This window comes from Leucoraja erinacea, chromosome 4 (assembly GCF_028641065.1).
Source record: "Leucoraja erinacea ecotype New England chromosome 4, Leri_hhj_1, whole genome shotgun sequence".
NCBI lineage: Eukaryota > Metazoa > Chordata > Chondrichthyes > Rajiformes > Rajidae > Leucoraja > Leucoraja erinaceus.
Genome location: NC_073380.1, coordinates 100,087,640 through 100,110,363, shown reverse-complemented (window position 1 = coordinate 100,110,363; position 22,724 = coordinate 100,087,640). Strand labels below are relative to the sequence as shown.

The window sequence follows — 22,724 nt, the reverse complement described above, 5'->3', positions numbered from 1 at the left end:
GAAGATGCTGGAGTCGATTATTAAAGATGTTATAGCAGCGCATTTGGAAAGCAGTAACAGGATTCGTCAAAGTCAGCATGGATTTATGATGGGGAAATCATGCTTGACTAATCTTCTGGAATTATTTGAGGAGGTGACAAGTAGAATGGAGAGCCAGTGGATGTGGTGTATCTGGACTTTCAAAAAGCCGTTGGCAAGTTTCTACAAGAGATTAGTGTGCAAAATTAAAGCACATGGTATTGGAGGTAGAGTATTGACATGGATAGAGCACTGATTGGCAGGCAGGAACAAGAGTGGGAATTAACGGGTCCTTTTCAGAATGGCAGGCAGTGACTAGTGGAGTGCCGCATGGCTCGGTTCTGGGACCCCAGTTATTTACAATATATATTAACGATTTAGATGAGGGAATTAAATGTGACATATCCAAGTTTGTGGATGACACAAAGCTGGGTGGCAGTGTGAGCTGCGATGAAGATGCTATGAGCCTGCAGGGTGACTTGGATAGGTTGGGTGAGTGGGCAGATGCATGGCAGATGCAGTGTAATGTGATAAATATGAGGCTATCCACTTTGGAGGCAAGAACAGGAAGGCAGATTATTATTTGAATGGTGTCAGATTAGAAAAAAAGGAGATGCAACAAGCCTGGGTGTGCATGTACATTAGCCTCTGAAAGTAAGCATGCAGGGAGAGCAGGCAGTGAAGAAAGCGAATGGCATGTTGGCCTTCTTTGCGAGTGGATTTGAGTTTAGGAGCAAGGAGGTCCTACTGTAGTTGTACAGGGCCCTGGTGAGCCCACACCTGGAGTATTGTGGCCAATTTTGTTCTCCTAATTTGAGGAAGGACATTATTTCTATTGAGGGCGTCTCAATGGAGGCAGGTTCTTTGGATGCTTTCAAGAGAGAGCTAGACAGGGCTCTTAAAAATAGTGGAGTCAGGCGATATGAGGAGAAGGCAGGAACGGGGTACTTATTGGGGATGATCAGCCATGATCACATTGAATGGCGGTGCTGGCTCGAAGGGCCGAATGGCCTACTCCGGCACTTATTGTCTATTGAGGGAGTGCAGTGTAGGTTCACCAGGTTAATTCCCGGGATAGCGAGACTGACATGATAAAAGAATGGGTCGACTGGTCTTGTCTTCACTGGTATTTAGAAGGATGAGAGGGTATCTTATAGACACATATAAAATTCTTAACGGATTGGACAGGCTGGATGCAGGAAAAATGTTCCCGATGTTAGTGGAGTCCAGAACCAGAAGTCACAGTTTAAGATTAAGGGGTAGACCATTTAGGACTGTGACGAGGAAAAACCTTTTCACCCAGAGAGTTGTGAATCTGCTACAGAAGGCAGTGGAGGCCAATTCACTGGATGTTTTCAAGAGAGAGTTGTGTTTAGCTCTTAGAGTTAAATGAATCAAGGAATATGGGGAAAAAGCAGGAACGGGATTCTGATTTTAGATGATCAGCCATGATCATATTGAATGGAGGTGCTGGCTCGAAGGGCTGAATGGCCTTCTTTTGCACCTATGTTTCTATATATTACGCTGTTGTTCATAGACTACACCTTGACATTCAACACCTCCAAACTGGTTACAAAGCTCACAGAACTGGGTTTGCGCATTCCCCTGCACTGGATCCTTGACTTCTTCATCAACTGATCACAATCAGTACGAATTGGCAGCAACACTCCCTCCTCGATAACCATCAGCACAGGAGCACCTCAAGGCTGTGTGCCTGGTCTCCTGCTTTTCTCGCTCTATACTCATGACTGTGTAACCGGACACTAATTCTCTAGTATACCACTGCACGATTGGCAGCCTCGCCAACAGACTGTTTTTTTGTCTTTTTGTTCATTTTAGTGTGCTTTAAAAGTTTGTGTAAATGTTCTCTGGTTTGTTTTATGTGAGGGGGGGGGGGTGTTGGGGGAAACTCAAACTCTTTTTTCAATCTCTTACCCTGCGGGAGATGGGATTGTTTTCCGGGTGGTATCTCTGGTCGCTCTGCGGCCTAAGATCGTAGAGCTGGAGGCCTCGCTCGGGACTGACTTTAAGCCCCACCGCAGGGCGTGGACTTACCGTCGGAGCCAATCCCTTGCCTGCGGATTTTACCATCAAGAGCTCGCAGTCTCGGGTAGAGACCGTAGATGTCGGGAGATCCAACAACGCAGAAAGTTTGCCTTTAACTGGGGTCCGATCGTCGGCACGGGTGAGCTGCGTTTCGCCCTCTGATGCGGAGGGCTCGACCGCCGGCTACGGTAGTAAGATCGAGCTGTCCACAGAAGGCTCGTCGCTCCCGACCACGGGAGAACAAAGAAGGGAACCGCTTGAACATTTTTTCCGCCTTCCATCACAGTGAGGAATATGGAGGAGTCACTGTGGTGGATGTTTATGTTAAATGTATTTTGTGTGTTCTGTTGCTTTTTATTTGTATGAGTGATTTGGCAAATGAAATTGCTTGTATGTTGCAAAACATACTTGGCTAATAAAGTATTATTGTGATTGTGACTAATGGCAGGTCAGGCAGCATTTCTGGAGAATCTGGATAGGTGATGTTTCGGGTCAGGATTGTTCTTTTTGGGTATCCATGTTCTCCAGAAATGCTGCCAGACCCTCCAGCACTTTGTGCATTTTCAGTTCGTTGCCATTCTGTGTTGATCAAGGTTGATCCTCATCCTAGCTGCACTTGTGCCCTTCTATACAATTTCTTCTATCTTGGGCTGGCAATTTAAATAAATTATGGAGCTCATCAACTATTTTTTTAATATATGCTAGAATTCTATTCTGTCACCCTTGATGTGTGCGTATATTTTATTTCTTTATTGATTGCCCAGTTAAGTTCTATTGTCTTATCCTTAACTTCCATTGTCAAAGTCCATTCTCATCAACCTTTAAACATCTTTCCTAGTACCAGTTTGCTTAATCTGAAGAAGGGTTTTGGCCCGAAACGTTGCCTATTTCCTTTGCTCCATAGATGCTGCTGCACCCGCTGAGTTTCTCCAGCATTTTTGTGTACCTTTGCTTAATTCCATATCATCTCACCTTTAGTGTTAGCAGCAGAGTTCAGTTTAGTTTATTGTCACGTGTACCGAGGTATAGTGAAAAGCTTTTGTTGCGTGCTAAGCAGTCAGCGGAAAGACGATACATGATTACAATCGAGCATTTACAGTACATAGATACCTGATAAGGGAATAATGTTCAGTGCAAGATAAAGCCAGTAAAGTCCGATCAAAGCTAGTCCGCGGTTCACCCATGAGGTAGATAGTTTAAGACTGTTCACTAGTTGTGGAAAGATGATTCAGTGGCCTGATAACAGCTGTTGAATAGCGTCCAAGCTCAGTTTATTTTCTGAGCTGACAGTACAGTACTCCGGATGTAGCCTAATCAAAACTTTATATAACTATGACAGAACACCACATTTCCCTTTATCATTTTGGCCTCTAGTTATAATAACTAACATTCGATTAGTCTTTTTTTTACATCTGGCTACAGTAATCTTTTAAAAAAATGCAAATCTATTCATTGTTCCACATGGTGTACATGGTTGAGAGCCAAAACAAATTTCTCACTTGGAACAGCCATGAAAAACCCCCTTACTGTGAGGGAAAACTACAACAAGCTTGTGTTTTATTCTAATTATTTAAATAGGTATTTCCGAACTGCGTGAAGCACAGAAGAAAAAATGAAACTCGACACAAACTTAAATTGTTCAGTTCTCTTTGCACATCAGAGGAAAATGCAGGGACCAGTTAAATGTCAAATTATGGATGAAATGGGGAGTATAAAATGAGCATGGCTATTGAAAATATTTAACTAATGTGCTTGTATGAGCATGTAAAAATATAGCCAGGGTATTGATCTATCCTCTATTATGTCCATTTGAGCTCTATTCTGGAAACATCCCCACCACATCCACTCTATCTGGGCATTTCATTATTCAATAGGTTTCAATGAGATCCCTCCTCATAACTCCAGCGAGTACAGTGTATGGCCCTTTTTATTTGTTCTTTTTCTGGTATTCGTATATTGCTGATAAAGCCAAATATTTATTGACCATCCCACATAGAGAAGGCACTGCTGACTGCTGTCTTCATCCACTGCAGTCTTTCTGGTCAGCACATTCCCATAGTGCTGTGACGGGCAAGGTTCCAGGATTTGGACGCTGTGCCAGTGAAGAAATGGAAATTATATTTGCACCATGTACTGAAATCTTTGTTTTCCATGGTAGAAGTTGTGGTTTTGAGACTGGCTGCCAATTTGCTTTGCTAATAACAGCAATGCATTTTTTGCATGATGCACACTGCAGTCACTTTGCACCAGTACAAGAGAGAACATGGAGACCAAAACTGTAAATAATATTCTATTGGAGTATAAGAGGATGTTACTTGTCACAGAAGGAGTAAAGCAAAGATTTTTTAGGCTGGTTCCAAGGATGTTCTGAGGAAGGACATTATTGCCATAGAGGGAGTGCAGAGACGGTTCACCAGACTGATTCCTGGGATGTCAGGACTGTCTTATGAAGAAAGACTGGATAGACTTGGTTTATACTCTCTAGAATTTAGAAGATTGAGAGGGCATCTTATAGAAACCTACAAAATTCTTAAGGTGTGGACAGGCTAGATGCAGGAAGATTGTTCCCGATGTTAGGGAAGTCCAGGACAAGGGGTCACAGCTTAAGGATAAGGGGGAAATCCTTTAAAACCGAGATGAGAAGAACTTTTTTCACACAGAGAGTGGTGAATCTCTGGAACTCTCTGCCACAGAGGGTAGTTGAGGCCAGTTCATTGGCTATATTTAAGAGGGAATTAGATGTGGCCCTTGTGGCTATGGGGATCAGGGGGTATGGAGAGAAGGCAGGTACGGGATACTGAGTTGGATGATCAGCCATGATCATATTGAATGGCGGTGCAGGCTCGAAGGGCCAAATGGCCTACTCCTGCACCTAATTTCTATGTTTCTATGTTTCTATGTTGGATTTACCTTGATAGGGTTGGGGCGCTTTGTTTAAAGACTTTAGGTTTTGATGAGACCACTCATTCTTCTAAAGTATATAAATGGCTTTGTCGGAGCCATTATATTATTTTGTCTAGATTTTTCTAGCAGTATTATTTTGAACGCTTGGGGGTGGGCATTTGATACGTAGATGGGCGTTACATAGTTGGAGAGGGAGTGGCCAGATCAGACGAGCCACGGGAATTGAAGAGAACACAGTTCTTACCAGATAGTAAGAACAGAAAACTACAATCAGTATGAATAAGGATGAGCGGGAATGTTCATCTTTTTGTCTGTACAACTACTTCAATAAAGAATCAATTAAATAACGACTGGAAGATCTGTTCTTTTGTCTGCGTAAGATCACTCCCACATTCACGTGTAATAATGGCAACGGAAAGTTGGATATTGGAAAAGTTTGAAATTGCCATTACATTAAAGTAAGAACTTGTCTCCATGAGAAACCGGAGCTTGAGAAAACCTGGAACAAGAGATCTGCCTGATATCGTCAACTGGACAAGGTCGCTACCGGCTCTCAAAGAGAGTGTTGCTCCTAATTGCAACGTCCAGTGCCAAGAGTTGCAGTCTGAAAGGGATCTGCCATTCAAGACTGAAGGCGAGAACATTTTTCGCTGGGTAAATGTTTGGAATTCTATACACCAAATAGCTCGGCTATTTTGTTCATTTAGAACAGGAATGGATAGATGTCTGAGCATTAAGTAAATCAGAGCATATAGGGGGATAGTGTGTCGTAGATAAACTATTCATCAACATCGTGGTGGAACAGGCTCTAAGGGCTGGATAACCTGTTCCCCTCAAAGTATATGTAAAAAAAGAGTGAAGAACCCCACTGATTACATCACTGTATGGCTACATTCATTTGGAGGTGACCCACGTGATGTTGATAGTGGGGAGAACTTGGTTGTGGTACATATTGAGTGTCAAGTGTAATGCTTAGATTTTTCCTTACTGAAGGTGGTCATTGTCACTTTCATGGAATGAATGTGTACATGCCTGTGTACATGAATGTGTACATGAATCAGTACATGCCTGCTTGTTGTCTTGGACTTACTAGACTTGGTATTTTTTTACTTATATTCAGGCTTATATCCCCATTCTGTTTGCTGTCCATTTAAACTGAGAGACTAAGTTGTTCATGCTTTATCTTGTGCTTTCCATCAACAAGTGCACATGTATTAAATGTGTCTCGATAGTGTATTTAACAATAGTGCACAGGTTGAACATCGATTTTTTTCAGTTCCAGAGACTTCCTGAATTATCCGTCTTTCCGTACCAATAGAGCCACACGATAATGAAATTATAATACACCCCTGGCCTGCTAATGATTCCCTTCCCGTGTTTCTAAGGCACCATGGAGTGTCAGAAACTTAAATTTAACAAATATAAAAATTAAGCTGAATATGAATGGAATGACCTCCCAACCATCCCTGGCTCGTAGCGTCTCCCCAGCCGTTCCGAGCCCTGGCTTCTGACCCAAGTCCCGACTTGCAGTGCGGTCCCCTCACCTGCTGCTGTTTCTTGCGGTCGGCGGTGGCTTTATCCGCTCCTGGTGCGACCACAGTCTCCGGCTTCTCCTGGAACTCTGTCCAGTCGGCCCCTTTCTGCCCTACCCTTTCCCCCTCCCCCCTCCCCCCTCCACAACCTCCTTCTACCTTGGAAGCGTCAGCAGGTGGGAGGGGAGGGAGCCCCACGGTCACTAGTTTTAAAGCGAAATTACACAAACTCGGCCAACTGGATCAGTCTGAGGAAGGGCCCCAATGTCACCTATCCGTGTTCTCCAGGGGTCTGACCCACTGAACTACTCCAGCACTTTGTATCCTTTTGTCTATTAACCACCATCTGCAGTCATCGGCAATAACGGATACCTCTCCCTCCATTGTAAGTCTGTTAAACCTGTAAACCGAACATAGTGGGCCATTCGCATTCAGTTTACAATGCCATCTATGGCCGCTCGGGGAATTTCAACAGGTCTCATAATTTTGTCCGAGTTATGAGGGGGCGGGGGGGTGGACCATCAGTTGCGGCTAAATTGGTATTCAATATGCATCGGCTAACGTTTGAACATTTTGAATAGAGTTCTATTTTTCTCGTAAATGAGCAGCTCATTTCAATGAGCTGTTCTGTCTGCGTCTGCATGTAGTTCAAACAGAACCGTGGAGCATACTGGGCAATCGAGGATCTAAGCAATTTTTTTTTTCAAGGCAATGGTTTCTTAAGAATCGCTATTGGCAAAGGCACAGACTTTCAAAACATTGAGAGGTCTCTCAGGATGTTAGAATAAGTATGTGATAAAGTGCAATGTGTATCATCTCTAGAAAGATAATTGACCTTTCTATTGCAATTTTTCTGTCCTATTCATTCACCCAAATCTTTACATTCTATCCTCGCCTCATCACCAAACAGGGCCAACGAGAAATGAGAATAGGTAGCATCTTTGCACAAAGACTGAATAAATAAATAAAATAAAATAAATAAAAATAAAATTTATTATTATTATAAGGACTGAATATTTTAATGAAGGAAATAATATTTAACCTCCCCTTGATTTTTGTTCAAGTTGTAATTGTGGTGCCTTTCATGTTCATTGACTGAATGACCATACTTTTTCTTTTTTTTCTCCCCCTCAGAATATGAAGATGGAGATATGTCCTCATGGGTGAATAAAGAAAGATTCTTAGGATATCTTAACATTGATGGTTTCACTTTATATGAACTTTCAGAGACGGGTACTTTTCCATTACATTTTTTTAAATCAATTTTTAAATTGTAAAATAATACATCATCTTTAATTTGAAATTGTTCTGAATAAAATTGCATTTTTTATATTTGATTTGCTGCTAGGTTTACATTTGTGGAGCTTGTACTGCAATTATTTTTGACACTTGTAGACGGAGTTAACAAATGAGAAGTATATTAGAAGATTTAATTTAAGTGGATGACCATGATTGAAACTGACATGTGCTTAAAGGAAATCAAATATGTCCTTGGAAGCAAGTTCCTTAGCAACACTGAATTTCAAGCTCCAATTCAGCAAGGAATTAGTGCAGGATTGCCATGAAATATACTCTTGGGATGGGGAAGCTTAATGCCTATCTTCATCTCCTAATTGTTAAACGTAGTTTGAATTGCCCTAATAAAAGAAATCAAACAAAAAAATTAAAACACAAGAATAGGGGTGTGATTTAAAAAAAAAAAATTTCCTTCAAATATTCAATTTGGCACAGTTTTATTATTGAATTGCCAGAGATTCAGAATTGTGTATTACGGACATTGTAATACAAACAATTAATACCTAGTTCAAAATTTTAAGTTGCTTAACCTCCCAAATTGGTAGAGCATATGTTCTGCAAGATTCTGATTTGTCTATGCCCACAATATAATTTTCTGCAAAGTTAAAAGTACTTTCAAAATAAAAATGGAATGTAGCAGAATACTGATCAACAAATTATAGTCCAGTCAAAATGATTGTCTTTTTGATACATCCGTTTTAAATTCTGGTTTAAATTTGCAGATAAATGGGCTTTATAAATCACAGGACCTTCTGAAAGACTGTAATAGAAAATGCTGAATGGGAAAGAAAGTTATGTTTAAAGCGCGATTATAAAGAAATAAAGAAAAAGTGATGGGCTTAGAAAAGGAATAAGAGAAAATAGGCTTAAATTTGGAATATTATAAAGAATTGGCAGCAGGAAACCATATCAGATGACAAGGTCAGTGTTAGGCATAAAGTAATGTACTTCTTGACAAAGACTGCACGATTCCTAAAAAGGTTCTCCTGCTGTAGGTGTCATGCTCATGGAATCTTTCATTGAATTGTGCTGATTTAATAGTAAAATCATTCTTTGCAAATAGTCTTTGTTTAACAGAATGTTGTAATCTAATACCTGCCTGACTTCTTCAGGAAAGCTAGTGGTGGTTGCAGTTATTGATGGCAAGAATTCATCTGAAGAACATGCCAGGTAAGATAGCTTGTGACTTTCTGGAATTGTTGTATAGTTTACAAGAATTGATAACCAACCTTATGAATGCTTCCAAAAATACCTTGGTCGGAGTAATTGTAACATAAAAAATATTTCATTTTCTTTGAACACTTTCATTGTTTAATCAAAATATTAGAGACCGAATAGGTGATGGTGTGGATGTTGCTACGTGGGGAGGATATGGAGGGTGGTCATCTGATCTAATCTACTAGAATACATTTAAACGGGTTTAACAACACTAGAATACTTCAGCAACCTCAGTTGAACACTGTTAACCAGCTTTTCACCTACATTATTGTGTTTTGCCTCGGACCGGTAAAAGTTTGTTACTTTTAATAACATACATTTCACATCAAACATGTTTGTCGTTGATAGAAGCCCCATAGTACAAATTATTCTACAGCTGTTTGTATTTTTCAGCTTGATTTTTCTTACAAGAGTTGCAAATGATGGTTGAAGGCATCTCTTTATTTTCTTTTTTCTAATCTTTACTTCTCCAGACCACCCCCCCCCCACCACAACATTCCTTGATATCCTAGCTGTGTTTAGATAGTAATCTGCCTTCCTGTTTTTGCTACCAAAGTGGATAACCTAACATTCATCCACCCATTAAACTTGAGTTTATCCAAAACTTGCCTGCCTGTTTTCTCTCCTCCATCTAATTCTGTCTACAGTTTATTGAAGGTGGAATCTCATATAGATAGGGTGGTAAAGAAAGCTTTTGGTATGCTAGCCTTTATAAATCAGAGCAGATTGACTATAGAAGCTGGGATGTAATGTTAAAATTGTACAAGGCGTTGGTGAGACCAAATCTGGAAAATGGTGTACAATTTTGGTCGCCCAATTATAGGAAGGATGTCAAAAAAATAGAGAGAGTACAGAGGAGATTTACTGGAATGTTGCCTGGGTTTCAACAACTAAGTTACAGAGATAGGTTGAATAAGTTAGGTCTTTATTCTCTGGAGCGCAGAAGGTTAAGGGGGGACTTGATAGAGGTCTTTGAAATGATGAGAGGGATAGACAGAGTTGATGTGGACAAGCTTTTCCCTTTGAGAATAGGGAAGATTCAAACAAGAGGACATGACTTCAGAATTAAGGGACATTATTCTTAGGGGTAATATGAGGGGGAACTTGATTTTTCTTACAAGAGTTGCAAGCGGTGGTGGAATGAGCTTCCAGTTTTTCTTTTTTGGAGGCAGGTCTCAGACCACCCCATTTAAAAATACATTCCTTGATATAGGCATATGGATGAGATAGGAATGGAGGGTTATGGTATGAGTGCTAGGCAGGTGGACTAACCTAAAAAAAAGTTGTTCGGCACGGACTTGTAGGGCCGAGATGGCCTGTTTCCGTGCTCTAATTGTTATCAATTCTGTGGTTAGTGACATCTGGTCACCCACAGCCTCCAATTTAAAATGTTAGTCCTTGTTTCTACCTCTGTATACCCGCATGCCTTACTTACTCACAGATGAGTCCTCCAGTTCTGTCGGCTCTACCTTCTATATTTGTTGTTTCCCACCTTGTGCATCTCCTTCATTCTCACCTGTTCATGTTTGCATTTACTATGCCTGAAAGATAACCTTCCAAGTTCTGGCAAAGTTTGCTAATTTAGATGAAATCTTGCACAGATGATCAACTCATCTTACCAATGATTTATAATGTAGGATAAACTGCAGTGCACGTCTCTGCTGTAAATTTGCCTGCTCATTTTCATTTTCTTTGTTTTCCAGCTTAAAGGACATTACTCATGAAGTTGCTACTGGTTACAGGGAGCAGTTTCACAGGTTTGTTGATAAATGCTTTGCATATTTAAACAATTGAAAAGGATCACATACTGACGGGAGATTTAAATTTGATATAGTGAGTCAGATGCCAGGTGAAATATAAAGGGATGCATTTTGTGGGAGAAAAAGAATGGGTGGTGATATGAGCAAAACGGTATGATTCTGTGAGCAGAGACCTGAACTTTATGTACACATCTTTGAAAGCCACGATTCATGTTGTGAAGGGGTGTGATGCAAACTGAGCTATATAAATTATCCCCGATTACAATAGCAAAAAATATTACTGATTCTTTATAAAATCACTAGACTAAGTGCAGACCCGTTGGGTCTGCTCCCCAACACAATATTCCACCACTTACCCGTTTCCCCAACGCAATATTCCACCACTCATGTATAGCCCCCAACTGCGCAGGCGCAGCTCATTTCCCCTCATCCCCCCAGCACTCCCTCCCCGTCTTCTTCAGTCTGAGTTTTTTGAGGATGTGACCAAAAAGATCGATGAAAGTAGATATTGTATACATGGATTTCGAAAAGATATTCAACAAGGTTCCTTAAGGCAGGCTGCTCTCAAAGGTTAGAATCCATGGGATTCAAGGAAAGATTGCTGAATGGATAGAAAATTGGCTACATGGAAGGAAGCAGAGGGTGATGGTGGAAGGTTGCTTTTTTTGACTGGAGGCCTGTGACTAGTGGTGTGCCTAAGGATTCTGTGCCAAGCCCATTACTATTTGTCATCTATTTTAATGATTTGGATGAGAATGTATAAGGCATGATTAGCAAGTTTACAGATGACACTTAAGTGGGTGGTATTCTAGATGGTGAAGATGGTTGTCAAAAATTGCAGCACGATCTTGATTAGGTGGGCTGAGGAATGGTTGACGGAATTTAATACCGCGAAATGTGAAGTGTTGCATTTTGGGCATGGGCAGAACATACACAGTGAACAGCCGGGCTCGGGAGTGTTGTAGAGGGATCCAGGTGTACAGGTACATAGTTCGTTGAAAGTGGCATCACTAGTTAAGGTAGTCAAAAAGGCTTTTGGCACGTTGGCGTTCATCCATCAGAGCATTGAGTAGAAGTGGGGAGGGTCTAAGCATTTGGGAGAGGTTGAGCAGGCTAGGACTCTTGAAGAGCAGGAGGATGAGGGGTGATCTTACAGGTGTTAAAAATCATGAGAGGAATAGATTGGGAAGACCAACAGTTTCTTGCCCAGAGTAGGGGAATCAAGAACCAGGGGACATGCGTTTAAGGAAGGGGGGGAAAGATTTAATATGAACCTCAAGAGGTTACTTTTTCACACAAAGGGTGGTGGGTGTATAGAAGGAGCTGCTGGAGGAGGTACGGTAGTTAAGGCAGAGACTATCGCAACGTTTAAGGAGCATTGCGACAGGTAGATGGATCAGACGTTCAGAGCGATATGGGCCAAACGCAGGTAGTTGGAACTAGAGTAACTGGGACATATTGGCCTGTGTGAACAAGTTGGGCCAAAGGGCCTGTTTCCATGCTGTAAGTGTATTAATTCAGGAGTATAATTTTATTTCACACTACCAAACGATGCAAACCAACAGACACAAAATAAAGATAAGTGAAAAAAAATGAAAACTGAGCTTTTTATACAGTGATTTAGGATGTTCTGGAATCATAATAATAATAACAATAAACTTTATTTTGGACTCAAGGTCCAGACAAGGGACAACATTACATAAAAATACATTGCATATAAAAACATCATAAAATACATATAAAATCTTAGTATATCACATAAAAACATCATAAATTATATATTTAAAAAACCCCCAAAAAAAAACACAATACATGAATTAAAATCTAGAATAGAAAAGAATGATCAATGTCCTACAACGAGACAACGATACCAGTGTCTCCACAACTGGGATTTGTAGCGTGTAGTGCTAAACCTTATGTTTGAGAAGGCCACGATAATTATATTTTTAGAGTAATTTATCCTGCAAATGAATTTATACATATGATTTCTTAGGATAGCTTCTAAAGTATTGACTCCTGCAGGCACAAACATGTTACTAGCACTATACCATCTAGGTTTCCTTAGCAGTGTTCTCACGGCATCATTATAGGACACCTTTAGTCTCTGCAAACTTGTCTTTCCATAGTTCGACCACAGGTGCGCAGTATAGAGTGGTGTGTAATATGCTCTAAACAGCGACATCTTCACCACATCTGCACACGCACCAAATTTACGCAAGAGAATATTCGCCTGTACATACAGCATGCGTCGTTGCCTATAAATATCCTCATCATCTGTCATTTGTTCCGTAATAAAATGTCCAAGATACTTTACCTTATTACAGACACTAAGATTATTGTCAGACAAATTTAAATCAGGAAATGTTAGACATGTATCCTCTTTGACTCTACAGATCATAACGGCACAATTACAAGCAATATATTTAATATCATGTTTCACACCATACACAGAACATATAGTAAGGAGCTGCTGGAGACCAGCGCTAGATGGACTAAAGACCACAAGATCATCTGCATTCATACTATGGTTCACTAAAATATTATAAATCATGCACCCAGTATTACAGGCTCTCAATTGCTTGGACAGATCATCAATATAAAGATTAAAAAGGACTGTGGACAAAATCCCCCCTTGTCTAACAACATTGCTAACCCCAAATGGGGCTGAGACCCTATTGCCCCATTTTATTTGTATAGTCTGGTAGGCATACCAAGTAGCCAGAATTCTCATAATGTATTTAGGCACCCCTCTTTGACTCATTTTAACAAACAGCTTTCTGTGATTAACACGGTCAAAAGCTTTGGAAGCATCAATAAAGCACATAAGGATTGAAGAGTTTTTGCCTCTATATTTGTTTACAATCTCCTTTAGGGCATATATGCATAAGTCAGTGCAATGTTTAGCTTTAAAGCCAAACTGGTTATCTGTGGAGTTAACAAACTCATTTACTCTATCCAGCAGAACTCTTTCTAAAACTTTTGACAATATGCTGGCTAAAGCTATGGGCCTGTAATTATTTAGGCTGCCTACTTTACCAGCTTTGTCCTTAATGACCGGCACTAACAGAACAGACAACATTGAGTCTGGTAACAAGCCATGAATCATAAAGCCAGCAAAACAAATAGCAAGGAGAGGAGCTATCCTCATAATCATCATAATAATCATAATCATAAAAATTAGCCAAGTATGTTTTGCAACATACGAGGAATTTAATTTGCCACACAGTCATACCATTAAAAAGCAACAAAACACACAAAATAAGTTTTAACATGAACATCGTGCGGTGCCCCCTGGTGGTACATGGAAGTAAAATGTTTCCACAATAGTATATTTCTTAGGAAATGAAAGTCAAATGGGGGTACGTAGGAGGATGAATAGTTCTTTGAAAGAATTGGCAAGAAAGGCTGAATACATTGAATAAATCTAATACATGCCCTTGCTTAAGAACTTAATGAAATTCTAATTATATTTAATGGCAGCAGCATATGTATTGTTCTCAAGATTAGTTCTGGCACTGAACATTTGTTTTAGAGATAACAACATATAATCAATAATCTTCATTCAGACTGGGGAGATAATACAATTGTGCCACCATGCTGCACCAGTCTCATTTAATCTAGTTGATAAAAAATTGAGAGACGTGTATGAAAGGCTAAATATCCATGATAACGATCCAGGTAGGCTTGTTTATGGTATTTGCATTTTACGTGCATTTAAGACGTTACTCTATTGGTTACTCACAAAAAGAAACAGTGCCATAAAATTATAATATGGTTCCAATTTTAAAGCATTAGAAAATTATCAGCACGTTTATCTGTGTTTCCTATAACTACCCATAATTTTCAGGTAAATGTTAAACTGCTCTTGGGTAGATACAGGATATTCCATGGAATTCATTATTAAAAAATGCAAAGTGGTTTCCTTGGTTGTTTGGCCAATATTTTACTTTTATCAACATTATTTAAAGCAGTCTTTCTATTATTATCACATTGTTGTTTCTGGGCCCTTACAAATTGTCTTCCACCTTTCCTACATTAGATTAAAGGCAATATTTCAGAGTATTCTCTTGGCTCAGGGCTACCTTGAGAACTCACAAAAGGGACATGAACAATACCATTCAAATTTGTTGTTTTTCCAGTATGATGCTTGTTGCATCCAAATCCACTCATTGCTTTTCATAATCATGACTTTGCAAGGCTATGCGCATGGAATCCGTAGGTTCTCACTGGGAACGTGATTAAGTATTTACTTAAAATTGAAAAATTGAGGCAGAAAGTATGGACTAAATGTTTGTATTTTGTTTTTTAAGAATACTGATGCAGATAACATGAATCAACCAGAGTAAAATTTTATAATTCTACCTGAAAAGCAAGAACTTGTTTATAAAACACTTTTTAAAAGATTCAAAATATCCCAAATTATAGTGAATGAAGAACCTTAACGGTTAGTCACTATTGTAATGCAAGAAAACTGATTCTGCGAAGCAAGCAAGATCCTCCAAATGGCAATGAGCTTAGTGATGGAGGACAATGTGTGAGGATTCCTACTTCTCTGAGTTGTGCCGTGGGAAATGAATGGTGGAGGGGCAAACGAGGCCTTAATTAACTTACCCAAACGAGTATTTTCCTTCTTGCAAATACAGCTTGTTTGCATTGAAGAAAAAAAAACTCACCTACACAATACTCAGTAAAGAAAATAAGAACTATTTCTTGAAATATAAGAAGTTCTCTCAAAATGTGTTTGCATTAAACATACATTATTTAAATGCATTGACAGGGATTTCCAGTTTGGGCACGTGGACGGAGCTGATTACATCAACGGTGTCATTATGGAGTAAGAGTTTTCTAATTTTTTAATTTCAGAATTTTTTTGCATGTCCATTTTCAATTTCAGTTTGTGTTTACACAGACGTTTCTGGGTGTGAAATGTATTGAGGTGATTGTTATGAGACTCTGGAGTAGTCATTTGAGTAAATCAAGAGGGTCACTCAAAATAAATATAATAGTGTTGTTCAGCACATGAAGTAATTTACCTCGGAGGCCCGGGATCGTTGGAGCGAGTGGAGGAGGGTCAGGGCTGTGAGTATATAAATCAAGCGCGGGGCTTGCTTTTACAGAGGCCCGGGATCGTTGGAGCGAGTGGAGGAGGGTCAGGGCTGTGAGTATATAAATCGTGGGAGGTCATGGTGTCGGATGGCCCTCCAGACGTCCACATCTGCACCAGGTGCAGCGAGATGGGGTTCCTAAGGGACCATATTAGGATCCTGGAGCAGCAGCTCGATGACCTGTCTGGTCAGGGAGAGTGAGGAGGTCATAGAGGGGGGTTATAGGGAGGTGGTCACTCCAAAACCACGGGAGAGAGACATGTGGGTCACGCTAAGGAACGGCAAGGGGCAGAGGCAGGAACGAGTGAGTACTATAATGTCGGTACACCTTGGAAATAAGTACTCCTGTTTGAGTATGGATGGGGTGACAGCCTGCCCGGGGGTAGCGAGAGCGGACGGGCCTCCAGCACAGAGACCGGCCCTGTTGCTCCTGAAGGTAGGGACAAATAGAAGAGGGCAATAGTAATTGGGGACTCTATTGTTAGGGGGTCGTATAGGCGATTCTGTGGACGCAGTCGGGAGACCAGGATGGTGGTCTGTCTCCCTGGTGCCAAGGTCTCGGACGTGTCTCAACGCGTGAGCGCAGAAGGTTAAGGGGGGACTTGATAGAAGTTTTTAAAATGATGAGAGGGATAGACAGAGTTGACGTGGAAAAGCTTTTCCCACTGAGAGTAGGGAAGATTCAAACAAGGGGACATGACTTGAGAATTAAGGGACCGAAGTTTAGGGGTAACATGAGGGGGAATTTCTTTACTCAGAGAGTGGTAGCTGTGTGGAATGAGCTTCCAGTGAAGGTGGTGGAGGCAGGTTCGTTTTTATCATTTAAAAATAAATTGGATAGTTATATGGATGGGAAGGGAATGGAGGGTTATGGTCTGAGCGCAGGTATATGGGACATGGGGAGATTATGTGTTCGGCACGGACTAGAAGGGTCGAGATGGCCTGTTTCCGTGCTGTAATTGTTATATGGTTATAAGATATCCTGAAATCAGAGGGAGAGGAGCCTGAGGTCGTGGTACATATAGGTACCAATGACATAGGTAAAAAAAGGGAAGAGGTCCTGAAGGGAGGATTTAGGGAGTTTGGAGGAGAGTTAAGGAAAAGGACCAAAAAGGTAACAATCTCAGGATTACTGCCTGTGCCACGCGACAGTGAGAGTAGGAATGGAGCGAGGTGGAGGATAAATGCGTGGCTGAAAGACTGGTGCAGAGGGCAGGGATTCAAGTTTCTGGATCATTGGGACTTCTTTTGGGGAAGGTGGGACCTGTACAGAAAGGATGGGTTGCACTTGAACCCGAGGGGGACCAATATCCTGGCGGGGAAATTTGCAAAGGCTACTGGGGAGACTTTAAACTAGAATGGTTGGGGTGAGGGACTCAAATAGAGAAAGCTAGTAGACAGAATGGGAGGCAGGAAGCAGAAAAGGGAAGCACTCGGGCACAAGAGGAGAAAGAAAAAAAAAGGAAATAAACAGAGAATAAGAGGCGGGGGGTTTCTTAAATGTGCATATTTTAATGCTAGGAGTATTGTAAGAAAGGTGGATGAGCTTAGAGTCTGGATAGACACCTGGAAGTATGATGTTGTGGCGATCAGTGAAACATGGTTGTAGGAGGGCTGTGCTTTGGCAGTGCTTTGGCAGGATAGATTGGAGGGCTCATCTAGGGAGGCTATTTGGGTGGAACTGAGAAGTGGGAAAGGCGTAGCAACACTTATAGGGGTGTATTATAGACCGCCAAATGGGGATCGAGAATTGGAAGAGCAAATATGTAAGGAGATAGCAGATATTAGTAGTAAGCACAAAGTAGTGATTGTGGGAGATTTCAACTTTCCACACATAGACTGGGATACACATTCGGTAAATGGGCTGGATGGTTTGGAGTTTGTAAAATGTGTGCAAGATAGTTTTTTTGCAGCAATACATAGAGGTACCTACTAGAGGAGGGGCAGTGTTGGACCTCCTGTTAGGAAATGAGACAGGACAGGTGGCGGAGGTATGCGTTGGGGAGCACTTCGGGTCCAGTGATCACAATACCATTAGTTTCAATATAATTATGGAGAAGGTCAGTACTGGACCTAGGGTTGAGATTTTTGATTGGAGAAAGGCTAACTTTGATGAGATGCGAAATGATTTAAAAGGAGTGAACTGGGACATTTTGTTTTATGGGAAGGATGTAGAAGAGAAATGGAGGACATTTAAAGGGGACATTTTAAGAGTACAGAACCTTTATGTTCCTATTCGGTTGAAAGGAAACAGTAAACATTGGAAAGAGCCCTGGTTTTCAAGGGAAATTGGACATCTGGTTCGGAAAAAGAGAGAGATCTACTACAATTATAGGCAGCATGAAGTAAATGAGGTGCTTGAGGAGTATAAGGAATGTAAAAAGAATCTTAAGAAAGAAATTAGAAAAGCTAAAAGAAGACATGAGGTTGCTTTGGCATGTAAGGTGAAAGTAAATCCAAAGGGATTTTCAATGTAGAAGAGAAATGGAGGACATTTAAAGGGGACATTTTAAGAGTACAGAACCTTTATGTTCCTATTCGGTTGAAAGGAAACAGTAAACATTGGAAAGAGCCCTGGTTTTCAAGGGAAATTGGACATCTGGTTCGGAAAAAGAGAGAGATCTACTACAATTATATGCAGCATGAAGTAAATGAGGTGCTTGAGGAGTATAAGGAATGTAAAAAGAATCTTAAGAAAGAAATTAGAAAAGCTAAAAGAAGACATGAGGTTGCTTTGGCATGTAAGGTGAAAGTAAATCCAATGGGTGATGTTCGGCTGCGTTACTAGAGCATTTTGTGTCTACCGGGTGGCACCAGAAATGGCTGCATCACCAACAGTCTGTCTGTCCCTTCCTTCTTTTGTTGTATGTTTGTATGTGTTATATGTATGGTTTTAGTGTTCTTCAGCTTGTTTATGTGGGGAGTGGAGGGGTGGGGAGTTGGGGGAAACTTTTTCTAATCTCTTACCTTGACGGAGATGCGATTTTTTCCGTATCGTATCCGTCCGCACTGCGGCCTAACATCGAAGAGTTGGCCGTCTTTGCTGGAGACCGACGAGAGGTAAATGGTAGGGAATTGAAGAATACAGTTGAACAGAGGGATCTGGGAATAACCGTGCATAGTTCCTTGAAGGTGGAATCTCATATAGATAGGGTGGTAAAGAAAGCTTTTGGTATGCTAGCCTTTATAAATCAGAGCATTGAGTATAGAAGCTGGGATGTAATGTTAAAATTAATAGCAAAAGTGTAACGAGGGATAAAATTGGTCCATTGGAGAGACAGAGTGGACAGCTATCTGCAGAGCCAAAAGAGATGGGGGAGATATTGAACAATTTCTTTCCTTCGGTATTCACCAAGGAGAAGGATATTGAATTATGTGAGGTAAGGGAAACTAGTAGAGTAGCTATGGATACTATGAGTTTCAAAGTAAAAGAAGTACTGACACTTTTGAAAAATATAAAAGTGGATAAGTCTCCAGGTCCTGACAGAATATTCCCTAGGACATCGAGGGAAGTTAGTGTAGAAATAGCCAGGGCTATGACAGAAATATTTCAAATGTCATTAGAAACGGGAATAGTCCCCGAGGATTGGCGTATTACGCATGTTGTTCCATTGTTTAAAAGGGGTTCTAAGAGTAAACCTAGCAATTATAGGCCTGTTAGTTTGACTTCAGTGGTGGGCAAATTAATGGAAAAGATACTTAGAGATAATATATATAAGCATCTGGATAAACAGGGTCTGATTAGGAACAGTCAGCATGGATTTGTGCTTGGAAGGTCATGTTTGATTAATCTTCTTGAATTTTTTGAAGAGGTTACTAGGGAAATTGACGAGGGTAAAGCAGTGGATGTTGTCTATATGGACTTTAGTAAGGCCATTGGCAAGGTTCCTCATGGAAGGTTGGTTAAGAAGGTTCAACTGTTGGGTATAAATGCAGGAGTAGCAAGATGGATTCAACAGTGGCTGAATGGGAGAAGCCAGAGGGTAATGGTGGATGGCTGTTTATCGGGTTGGAGGCAGGTGACTAGTGGGTGCCTCAGGGATCTGTGTTGGGTCCTTTGTTGTTTGTCATGTACATCAATGATTTGGATGAAGGTGTGGTAAATTGGATTAGTAAGTATGCAGATGATACCAAGATAGTGGGTGTTGTGGATAATGAAGAGGATTTCCAAAGTCTACAGAGTGATTTAGGCCATTTGGAAGAATGGGCTGAAAGATGTCAGATGGAGTTTAATGCTGATAAATGTGGAGGTGCTACACCTTGGCAGGACAAATCAAAATAGGACGTACATGGTAAATGGTAGGGAATTGAAGAATACAGTTGAACAGAGGGATCTGGGAATAACCGTGCATAGTTCCTTGAAGGTGGAATCTCATATAGATAGGGTGGTAAAGAAAGCTTTTGGTATGCTAGCCTTTATAAATCAGAGCATTGAGTATAGAAGCTGGGATGTAATGTTAAAATTGTACAAGGCATTGGTGAGACCAAATCTGGAGTATGGTGTACAATTTTGGTCGCCCAATTATAGGAAGGATGTCAACAAAATAGAGAGAGTACAGAGGAGATTTACTAGAATGTTGCCTGGGTTTCAACAACTAAGTTACAGAGATGGGTTGAATAAGTTAGGTCTTTATTCTCTGGAGCGCAGAAGGTTAAGGGGGGACTTGATAGAGGTCTTTAAAATGATGAGAGGGATAGACAGAGTTGATGTGGATCAGCTTTTCCCTTTGAGAATAGGGAAGATTCAAACAAGAGGACATGACTTGAGAATTAAGGGACAGAAGTTTAGGGGTAACATGAGGGGGAACCTCTTTACTCAGAGAGTGGTAGCGGTGTGGAATGAGCTTCCAGTGGAAGTGGTGGAGGCAGGTTCATTGGTATCATTTAAAAATAAATTGGATAAGCATATGGATGAGAAGGGAATGGAGGGTTATGGTATGAGTGCAGGCAGGTGGGACTAAGGGGAAAAAGTTGTTCGGCACGGACTTGTAGGGCCGAGATGGCCTGTTTCCGTGCTGTAATTGTTATATGGTTATATGTTATATGGTTACCTCAAGTCTGAATGTCAAGTTCTCAAAGAGAAAAATAATGATAATTTTGCTTAGTGTGAATAAAATTGCAACTTCCTCACCTTTCAATCCTTGGATTTATTTGCAGCTGGGACCACTTTTTCAATCCTGATATGGAGGAAAGGAAGATTTTTGCAGAGAGAGAGAGAGGGAGGCGCATCGAACATAAAGACAGAAATACATAAGAAAAATTTATTGAAGAAATAGTACAAGAATCCCGATGCTGAGGAAAATAGAATGCAAAAGCTAAAGTAGAAATGATGAGAACAGCGAGTGACAGCAAGAGAGGAATAAACATACTAAATGATCTTCATTCAGTGAAATAAAACATGGCAGCATCGAGGGGGTAGGGGTTGCAGGGACTGCAAATTATTTTGCATGAAGTACTAAGAGGTAATCTTGTTTTGGAGTGTCCAACAATGAACATGTTGAAGCTATGTATCTTTGTGGAAAATCGTATACGCCTAATCTAAAGAGGGAAATCACCTGTTCAACCTAGGTTGTAATGACTTGGGTAGGAAGGAATTATTGTTGAATCATACGAGACACTATAAATCCCTGCTGCACATTTCCACTGTCAATGTATTTTGATTTTTGCTTCTCCAATTCTTGAAGAGTGTTTGATTTTGTTATCAAGGGCAATCTTCTGATATATACCATGTTGCATTGAATTTAGTTGATCTGAGTTATTTTGCAAGTGTGTAATCAGATTCTGCCCTTGCCTGTACTTTTGTAGAGTGATCACAGGCCAGCAATCGGGGACAAAAATTATCAATGTTCTTTCTAACTCCACCCCTGTACTCCAGCAATTGTGACATCTAGTGTAGCTGCTCCACTTCCTTACTGGGTGCAGATCTGAACCTTCTGATTGGTAACACATCTTGGTGCATTACTGAATTGTTTTTAATTAGCTTAGTTATTTTTGTTTTGTTCATAGCATCAATTTCTAGTACAGTTTGTTAAACATTTTGCTAGGATTGTTCTGTGGTGTGAACAAGAATGTAAATTTGATGACATTGGAACATGCATTACGTATGTGCACACCCATACACTTGTCCTGTTGCACATTGATTATTAGAGTAGTTGTTGTCCCTGTTTATCCCCTCTTTCCTAATGCTCATGGTGGTCCAATTTAAGCTTGTCTTTAAAAATAAATTACAGAGGAGCTGGGGTAACTCAGCAGGTCATGCAGCATCCCTGGAGAGCATGGACAAATGATATTTTGGTTTGGGACCTTGCTTTAAACTTTGGCCAAGTGCAGGAGCTATATTTTAATGTGTGTAGTAGGAAGGAACTGCAGATGCTGGTTTATACCGGAGATAGACACAAAATGCTGGAGTAAATGGGCAGGTCGGGCAGCATCACTGGAAAAAGGAATAGATGACGTTTCGTGTTGAAGCCCTTCACACTTAAAGAGATGGGGGGTGATTGGAGGCAAGTAAAGACCAGAACAAAACAGAGCTGGCAACAGATGACCTCAGGAAGGGTGGATTCCACAATGACCCATTGTTGGCTGGGGAAGATGTGCTAACGACAGGGATACAAGGATAGTAGGACGACTATAGAGTGGGAAGGGATGAATTTCGCTCATCCCTTCCCATCCAAACCACCCTCTCCCCGGGGACTTTCCCCTGCAACCACAGCAGATGCAACACCTGTCCTTGTACCTCCTCCCTTGACTCAATCCAGGGAACCCAACCATCCTTTCAGAGGTTTACCTGTACCCCTCCAACCTCATCTAATGTATCAGCTGCTCCTGGTGTAGGTTTGTACTTA

At 40.8% G+C, this 22,724-nt stretch overlaps 1 protein-coding gene across 1 annotated transcript in view; it reads left to right on the top strand.

The window, feature by feature from the left end:
- The window catches only part of LOC129696072 (protein disulfide-isomerase TMX3-like), a 101,665-nt gene that overhangs the window by 68,740 nt on the left and 10,201 nt on the right, over nt 1-22,724 (top strand). Inside the window, exons 8-11 of the mRNA XM_055633479.1 lie at nt 7,635-7,733; nt 8,909-8,966; nt 10,718-10,771; nt 15,552-15,608. Coding sequence (XP_055489454.1) covers nt 7,635-7,733; nt 8,909-8,966; nt 10,718-10,771; nt 15,552-15,608 — 268 coding nt within the window. The remainder of the gene's footprint in view (nt 1-7,634; nt 7,734-8,908; nt 8,967-10,717; nt 10,772-15,551; nt 15,609-22,724) is intronic.